The sequence below is a fragment of the Apium graveolens genome, chromosome 4 (genome assembly GCF_009905375.1).
Source record: "Apium graveolens cultivar Ventura chromosome 4, ASM990537v1, whole genome shotgun sequence".
In the NCBI taxonomy this organism is placed as follows: domain Eukaryota; kingdom Viridiplantae; phylum Streptophyta; class Magnoliopsida; order Apiales; family Apiaceae; genus Apium; species Apium graveolens.
Window position 1 is genome coordinate 30,376,951 of NC_133650.1, and position 10,245 is coordinate 30,387,195.

The following is a 10,245-nucleotide window of genomic DNA, read 5'->3' on the forward strand; positions in this document are numbered from 1 at the left end:
AGAACACATGTTATAGGTAGCAATATTGTAATGGTGCTACAATTACAAATTTTGAAAAAAAAAAGTAGTATGCATTGGAACCATGTAGTGATTGACTTAAAGTTTAGTAGTAAAAGGACAGGCTGTTAAACTCACCCAACAATCACGACTTTGTAGTCAATTATTATATTTCTGAGATTTAGATAAGGTGTTTGGTTTTAATTAAAAGTCAAGTTGAATGGGATTTTAAAATTCCGATGAAGAATTAGATAAAGGATTGATTCGGTGCTGGATCTTGGCATAATATAAATTATAATGTAAATTTAAATATTCAAGCCGCTACAAGTGCTTGAATGCTTGCCGCATAATGCATAAAACCATTTTCAGGATTGTGCATATTTTGAATAGAAGGGGATAAGAGAAGATCTGACTATTGGTATTCTTAACTCCAAAGTCAGAACCCCATATATACCTGGATTTGAATCTGGTAGAGTCAACCCGGCCTGCACATTGTTTCTTACTTGCATCTTCATTACATGATTTCTTCTACGATCCCCTTGGTATTTATTAAACTTATTCTATAATACTAACCTTCACTATAAATAGCATTATCCTTCTTCATTTGGTTCATCATTCTATCCAAATAACCAGAATATTAAAACTTTAATTTTATGAAGACATCTATCTTCCTTCTCGTTTTCCTTGTACTAGTAGTAGTAGTTGTTGTCCCTTGTGCTCTTGCTGGGGCAGCACCGAATCCCGTGGTTGACACTCGAGGCAGGTATCTCCGCAATGGCCTTGGCTACTATATAGTGCCTGTTCCCGCTGAAGACCCAACAATACCCAGCAGAGGTGGTGGACTCAATCTTGCTGCAACCAGGAATAAAACTTGCCCACTTGATGTTGTTCAAGAGATCAATGAGAATGATAAGGGTCTTCAATTTGTTTTTATACCAGTAAATCCAAAGAAGGGCGTTATCCGTGAATCAACTGATCTGAATATTAAGTATATGGGTGATACAACCTGTAATCAGTCCATGGTTTGGATGCTAAATCAATTTGAGGATCCCAACGGACCATATTTTGTGACCACCGGGGGAGTTGAAGGAAACCCTGGGCCTCAAACCATAGGCAACTGGTTTAAGATACAGGTGTTCATCGATGACTATAAGCTTATGTACTGTCCCTCCGTTTGCAAATACTGCAAAGTCGTGTGTAAAGATGTTGGCATTGTGGTGGTGAACGGTAGGAGATATCTAGGATTGACCGATCAACCCCGCAGGATTATGTTCGCGACTTAGTGAAGTTCTCTTCCTATGATGTTTCCCAAAATGTTTGATGTACTTAGTTTAATTCCTTCAATGCATGGTTGATTGTAACAAATAAAAAAATATGGAAAAAAGCGCATGTCAGTAATGCGCTTAATAAGTATGCTTGTAAGCTTGTTAATGATACGTTTTGAGTGAACACAACGTATGAAGAAAACATTCCTGATTTTATATGCCTTGTACTTTGCAGCAACAAACCTGGAACCGGGTTTATGAACCCTTCACAAACAGTGCTTGGCAGAGTTATAAAGTTCCATTATCAATTATGACTTCTTTTTTATCAAGTAAAAATATGGATAATTATGACAATCGGAGAGGGCGAAACCATTGGATAATTATCAATCCAAGCACCTTAACTCTGCACTGCACCAATCACATGCCAACTGTACTCCAATGGGCAACTCTACAATATAGTTCGACTAAGCCCCAAACTTGTGAGTGGGTGTGTCAAACATGAAAAGAAATGTCAACTTAAATTGGATTATTCAAACAAAAATATTAACTTGCAGCTCTCCCTTTGTTAATTATAATGGTCCAGCCCCAAGTGTGGTATTTTATTATCCAGGCCATGTATCACATTTTTTTGCGAATTAAGGTAAGCAAACTTAGGACCGTTCACGAACCGAATCGAGTCGAGTTTTGATCAAATCGAGCCAAGTTTTAATTTTTTTTCTGACAGACCCAGCTTAGCCGAGTTTTGATCAAACAAAGCCGAGTTTTAATTTTTTTTTCTGATGAACCGAGCCGAGTTGAGCTTTCTTATCGAATGAAAATCGTGTTCGAGCACGAGCTCGAACTCGTTAACTAACAAGCCGAACTCGAACTTGTTCGCGAACATAAACGAGCTGAGCTGAACCGAGTCAGAAAAAATTCAGGTCAACCATTATTTGACTATGAAAATAACTTGTCAAATAATTTTATTTTTGAAATTTTGTTTAATTTACTAAAATATATATCTTGACATCCATACGGTTGGATCGATGGAACATAAAATAACAAACCAAATAAAATTATTTTGATCTTTAACTTTGGTTATATTAATAAAATAAATATATTAGGATATACATACGGTTGGATCGATATAAAGTACTTTTAATATAATAAAAACAACAATTCAGAACTAAACACTAGTTAGTGGTAATAGTCAAACTAATACTTGACTGTTAAAATAACAAATCAAATAAAATTATCTTGATTTAAAACTTTGGTTATATCATTAAAATATATTTATTTTGACATCCATACGATTGGATCAATTAGAAATAATTTTAAATAAACCGAGACACCAATACAGGACTAAACACTAGTTACTAGTATTAGTCAAACTAATATTTGAATGTTAAAATAGCAAACCAAATAAAATTATTTTGATCTGAAACTTTGGTTATATCAATAAAATATATATTTTATGACATCCATAGGGTTGGATCGATATAAAGTATTTTTCAAATAATTGAAACAACAAATGAGGACTAAACACTAGTTAGCGGTAATAGTCAAAATAATGCTTAACTGTTAAAATAACAAACCAAATAAAATTATCTTAATTTTAAAATTTGATTATATCATTAAAATATATTTATTTTTATATCCATACGGTTGGATCAATTAGAAATAATGTTAAATAGGTCGAGACACCAATACAGGACTAAACACTAGTTACTTGGTACTAGTCAAACTAATGTTTGAATACTAAAATAGCAAATCAAATAAAATTATTTTGATCTGAAACTTTGATTATATCAATAATATATATATTTTATAATATACATATAGTTGGATAAATATAAAGTATTTTTAAAATCATTGAAACAACAAATCCAGACTAAACACTAGTTAGCGTTACTACTTACTAGTCAAACTAATATTTGACCGTTAAAATAGAAAATTAAATAAAATTGTTTAGATTTGAAACTTAAGTTATATCGTTAAATATATATTTTATGACATTTATATAGTTGAATCGATGAAAAATATTTTTAAAAAAATCTTAACGAAAAAATAATTATGAAGCCGGATTTTAAAATTAGAAACTAAAAATAAAAATTTCTAAATCATGTCAAAATATAGCACATATAGTATGCAAAATGGTCATTGGAAGATGAAAAAAATACAGTGAAGTCGGACTTTTTAAAAAAAATCATACCTATATAAAAATATTCAGGATATATTATAATTTTTTCGAGTCTTAACGAGCGAGTTCGAGCCGAGCCGAGCCGAGCTTGAGTCGAGTTCGAGCCGAACAACGCAAAGCTCGGCTCGAGCTCATTTTACTTAGCGAACATATTTGTCTGTTTGAGCTCGATCTTGAATTCGTTAACAAATCGAATCGAACGAGATTTTAATGAGTCGAGTTCGAGTTTGTTCACGAACAAGTCGGTTCGTGAATAGCCCTAAGCAGACTTGCAGCTTGCTTGCTCCAATTTAATTGTACAAATATAATCTTGACTGATTGTATTTATTGCTCATGTCATGTGCATGTTATATAGTAAAATATTTCTAGCTCAATCAACTTTAGTTACTACGTCTGTGATTGAATATAATTTATATTGTCTTCCCTTGCGCCCAACTTTCTTTACTGCTTACGGGACAACGGTAATCATATCAATATTATTAGTATAACATTTTACCAGATTGTCAAATTGAGACCCATGACTGAGAATAACAAGTTCAATAGTAGGTTTTATAAGTCTAGTCCAAATAAAACATTCAAATATCTGGAAGCTCGATATGAACAATGGGATGTGTAAAAAGTTGCCAAAAAATATTACCTAAAGTAAAAAATAGGATTATGTGCACACTATTAAAAATTTTGTGTTATTGAATTTGCTCATACTATACTACGGGTATATAATAACATTTTTTGAACCTTTGGTAAAGTAGCTAAAAATGTAACAATAGAGTATCTATGGTTATAAAAGGCAGGTCTAACTACAGATCTATTGCAACATCCATAAATCTTTAGTAACACCGAAAAAAATGTTACAATTAATTCTTTCGCAAGTTAATATTTTATATTGTAACACTTGCTGATTAATAATTTAATTTTCTGGTAACATTTTTTATATCTTATTGTAACACTTTCTTTAAAACAATTTTGTATATGTTATAACACTTTATCCCTTTTTTACCAAATCTACTTGCAATATTAAAAATTTAACACGTATTTAACTTAACAACAATTAATCAAAGTTCAAATTAAACAAATACAAAGTTCAAACTCAACTAAAATAAACAAAGTTTTAAATTAATCCAGAAGTCACAACTTTTCGATAACTATTCTAACTAAACCAAATATATAAAGTTATAACACCAATTTCTCAAAATTACTTTACTTAAATAAAATACCTTCACTATTCGAGCACCTCCATTCCTTGTAATGCATCAATAATAACCAACCTTGATGCCCCATAAGCTGAAGTCCCCTCCATACTTCTACAACATACCCTAACCAAACCCCCGAAAGAAAGTTTATACTTTCTGATTTAGCGTTTTCACACTGCTACTTCAAAAAATTTAGTTAACATGCATATTGTTAGAAATATGTTGTAGTGTTGATGATAATTCACCTAAACACCTTAAGTAGATTTACTGAGTGTCAATTAGTAGCTTCAACGGATAACCACGGATAACCACAGTTATCTATCTGTTGAAGGAGTAGCTTACATGATTAAGTATGTAGGGTTATCAATCTTGAACGATAAAGTCATTATTATTATATATATATTGAATATATAACTAATTCACAAGAATATTGCTAATTCTTAAATCACATAAGCATATAAGAATTAACAATTAAATTAGGAGAAGGGTTTGAGAAAACAAAAAGAGATTGAATTTAATCTCGAGTCAAGAAAACTGTCTCCTTAAAGCAGTTTCGCCTCGCACCATCCGTGTTTAGCGACCTGCTTCCCAGGATAAAATGAGATACTAGTATAATCGATAGATCGAATATACTCTCAGAAAACTTGAACTGAGCCCGAGAACTATCACCGGAATATTGGAAAAATTTAAGACTAAGAGACCGAGAATAAAAGAGATGACTCTTATTTCCTCGACTTAATTAAACTGGTGCCCTAAGACTTTATTTATAAAGAGAGGCTTGAAAGGACTTGATTTTCTTTTCGATGTTGTACATGGTATTTATAAGAAAAACTAAGGAATAGGTTTGTACTACTCTCGATGTGGTACAAAACCACTTTTCATATTAAAAGGTAAAACTTTGGAACATCAGTTCTCATTCACCTTTTACTCATTTTGAGCGTGTAAATATGCGTTGGAATCCCCTCGAAGAGGAGAATACGTTCCAATAAATACAGACCACTAACACATAATGTGTCTCACTCATATAGAATCTCAAAATGATTCACAACTTAGTCTAAAATGCTAAGTTTTTCCAATAATCCCCCACAAATGAGATTGATGGTCCAGTAGCACGCACCACATAGATAGACAGACGCGGAGCTTGACTTGGTGATAGTTCTGGCGGTCAGATATAGCATACGATAGGTAGAGAATGCTCTTTGAACCTTCGTTCAAATAAGTATATCGACTCTGGTAGACAGTATGACGCGATGTCCTTGAACTGTTCGACCGTTTGTGTAAACGATGACATACTCATCACTATATCTTTCCTGACTCATTCAGTTCTCATGATTATGTCCATTTTGGCCCTGGAACATCGTCCTGGTTCTGCAAGAGTTTCTAAAGAATTGTGCCTCACAATTCTCCTTTGAAGCGGCCATACTTCTCTCTTAAATAGGTGATCTTTATCTTATAGAGTAACCCGCGTTTACTCAACCGAATATTATGTATTCAAACTTGAAATCCTTGTATTCGTCAAAGATCATTAAAAGCATAAAGCTTAACCTCGTACCTTACGGGTCTCACTGTTTCATCATCATAGAAATAGGCCAGGGGTTACCCCCACAGTGATTTGGTCATCATGATTTAGTTGTCCCATTGAACCAAGTTCTTGGGATCTCCAGTCAGCAAGGTTGGGTGTCCACCATGACGCCGTTAAGCAATAGGCAAGGCTCATTCCTCCCGATGATTTGACAACTATCTCTCGGTCTAACTAGATTCCCTTGGCTTAAACAAATTCGCTCAGTTTAACCATCTGGTTAGTGGATTCAAACATTATCATTTGACTTTACATAGTCAATCATGATAATTCTCGTTGAGAATAGTTGTTTAATGGTATTATATCCTCATCATAGATGTGAGACATACCATTTCATACACAATAATGTGATCTCCCAATTTGCATATTGATTACACGATATATGCATATTAAAGACACATTTTCCTTGTCATTTAGGAATATCCTTACAAAGTGGATACTCAGCCTTTTAACTGCATTTATTTTATGCACCAGACTCGTATTCTATCATGAATCGAGCTAAGTTTAGGATTTTCATGACACGACTGCTAAGTGTGAAATGTATTCTCGAATGACTTTTAAGTTCTTATAGTCAAATATCTAATTTACATACTATATTCATATAGTACAATAAGATATCTTTCGTATTGCAGTCCAAGCTCACGAGCACATATCATACACCTTAAATCTCATTGCAATCACTTCCAAGTGACCAATTTCCATTGTACTCGTGCATCTACCCAGTTTACCAACTGTGTAGCCTATGTCTAATTTTGTACAATTTTAAAAAGTACAACAGACTTGCAATCCTTCTTGAGAGATCCTTGTTCATCTACGCTTGGATAAATATAAATCCATTCTAGCTATGAAAACTTTAGCTTCGTTGATCTCTTCAAAATTCACATCACCAACATGTGACATGTATCATTTAAGACTTTTAAAGTCACGAAGATTGTAATTTTTAAATCAAAACTTTTCAATCTCATCAAGATTTTCAGAGATGATCCTCTTGTCATTACTTCTCGTAATGATCAGATCACTCACATGCAATCAATTATGACTTGCATATCATGTGTAAATAACACATGCACACTTGTCAATTCTCTGATTTTGAATCAATTTGACATATCATATTGACATATTTCACATTTATGAAATAACTTTACTAATTATTACTTAAGGCTTCACTTGTTATTGATATTACCAGGTTTTAGCGTCCCAAAAACCAGCAATTTCAGTTTGCATCATTACCGAGTTTAAGCGTCCTTAAACTGGCAATCATTATTCACATAGCAACCAATTTTGAGCGTCCTCAAAATGGAAACCATGTCATTTATTTGAAGCCATTGCTTATCGTAGCAATATCAAATTTAATATGTCATTATTTCGTGTCAATGTTGTTTCACTCAACATGATCACCGAAAATACAGATTTTCTACTCTTGCTTTATCTAGAGCAACCCTCAGGTTCACATAAATAGATATTTCTCCAAATATCTATTTAGAAAGACCGTCTCAATGTTTATTGATGCACTTTTAAATCTCACAATACGATAATTTTAGTATCATCTTAATGAACCTTATTCTCAAAACTCAAGAATATTTCATAAATTATATAAGGTCATCACTTTTGACTATAATATTTTATTATCAGTCTGACCTTATACTTCCTTCAGACCACATATATTTTCCCAATTTAAAAATTCATTTGGGTCCTAATGCTTCTATCTCGTAAGAAGATCTATATATTTTTAAAAAAGATTCTGTCAAACAGAACCACTCTCTCTATTTCTTAACATCCTTTCCCCCACAAAGGACATAGAGATAACATACACAATCCATTTTCTAGTACACGTGCTAGAAAATCTTGATTTATTGACTCTTAGTAATAGTCAAATTTTCTCTTGATATATTCACTTATCAAGGAATTATACGAGAAGCGCATTACTTCTATTAAATTTACGAGTTCACCTTCAAGCAAATTATTAAACTTTTACTCTCTGCAGGTTCATCGTTACATTCATCCAATAACTCGTAAGTTCATTTAGATGACTTTTAATTACAGATCTACTAGGATCTACTAGCTTATCGCATAAGCATTCCTAAACTCTGTAATAGTATTCTTACGAATCTCAAAAATTAGATTCATATATCGGATATTATTAGACTCAACCATTGTCTATGTATCCATCCAAAATATCTCAATTGATTTTGGATCTCATGCTACCAACAGAGGTATTGGTATCAAGTTTCGAGATACCCCCACATTTCAATTACAAGAATGTTTCATTACATTCCACTATTTATAGAAAATTCAATAATTTTCTATTCTAAATACCCCCACAATTTTAATATTTTACAGAATGTCAGAAAACATTCCAAAACTAATAGGAAATTTAATTATTTCCTTTTGTGGTATCATGTTTAAGGAACGATTAGCCCTTCGTAACTAATATCCTCAAATTCAGTGATAGTCTGAGCTGATCACAATCGTTTTGCATCTCCCTCAGAGCGCAACTCAAGCCTGCATCTACTCTATTTATTTAATGCGAGTAAGGTGCAATGACCTCATGAATATTCACGTTGCAAACAGAATTTGCCCGGTGATTATTCATCATCAAATTTATTCACTACCATCTTAATTATATGTATTAAGTTGGATTTACCCTTGAGTTTATAGAGCACACATCTCTCTATTTAGCTTCAATATTTACTCGACTACGAGTACGAGTACAAATGTTTTACTATCAAACCAGACAGTAAACACGTATCGTGTCACTACCTCTCATCTGAGCAGGTTTTACGCCATTCATTAAACCTATAAGATTTTAATATCATGTTTAAAGAACTTCTCGTGGTTCTTATCATTAAAAATTCAATTACCGAATTTCTCTAAAATATTTACATGGTTCACACGAACCTACATTTCTGGCTCACCTACTGGTACAACCAGAAAAGGCCCAAGGAAGAACATAAATCTTCAATAAACCCACATTCAGTGATCAACTGATGCATTAAGGTTAACAACTTTTCGGATTCTCTCCGAAGTTCTGCATAAATACTGATATCAATATTCGCCGTATTAAGTATCACATGGATCACTATAATAGGCTCGTGTGTCACTGCCGTAGTAGACCGACACCAACACGTGAAATTACTATTTAACTGGAGGAAAAAAACCCAACCAGAAAAATATAATTTATGTGCCGACCCTTAACCTGTACTCCAGGCCCATTAGGTTTTTAATGTTGAGAGTCCTGAGCAATTATAAATCTGGTTCACTTTAACTGCACAACTCGTCACATTGTTTAACAACAAACATATTACTACATTATATCCAGTGCAGCACAAGTGTAAATACTAGAACAAATTTTTCTAGTCAAACTAATGTTAACTAACAAGACACGTTACATAATAAAGCAACTTATGCCTCCTTTAATAGCTTTCCAAAGCCTCCATATAGACTAAAAGCATTTTGTTAACAAATAAATCTATTAAAATAAGATGTTTAGAACTACATAGTTTGCATCACGTTTATTGTCACCAACCTATGCTTGTAATCTATTTTCTCCAAATAAATAGATACGCGGTAAGGCCTCTATTTATCCAGTATTACAAGTTTGTGATATAACTCCATTATTAAAGATTAAACAATAATAATTAATGCCTATCATCACTCAACAATGATTAAAATTAATCACCAAATAATCAAGTTCCATCATGAAGGGTCACATTTATGTAGCCATATCATTTAATTGCATAGCAATATCATGTTATGAACTTGCAAACACGCATGTAAACTATAGCATATACGATTCTTGTATCAGTATACTAATAATTCCGAAATCAATTCAGAATTAAGAAACTCTAGCTCATATATATTATCAATCACCATGTTAATTAAACAAAACATAATAAACTATCCATTAATAGCGAAAACATGGACAAATTACAAATTTGGGTTTAATCTACCAATTTATAATAATCAACCCGAGAGAGATGTCACCAAATATGTCCACTTGAATATAAGTTGATCATAAATCAATAATCATTAAAT

The 10,245-nt window shown here is 32.7% G+C and overlaps 1 protein-coding gene across 1 annotated transcript; it reads left to right on the plus strand.

Moving 5' to 3' along the window:
• The first annotated feature begins 282 nt into the window (after positions 1-282).
• Positions 283-1,480, plus strand: LOC141716708 (kunitz trypsin inhibitor 5-like). Its single transcript, XM_074518904.1, has one exon. The coding sequence runs from the start codon at positions 651-653 to the stop codon at positions 1,278-1,280; it is 630 nt and encodes a 209-aa protein (XP_074375005.1). The 5' UTR covers positions 283-650; the 3' UTR covers positions 1,281-1,480.
• Positions 1,481-10,245: the final 8,765 nt, after the last annotated feature.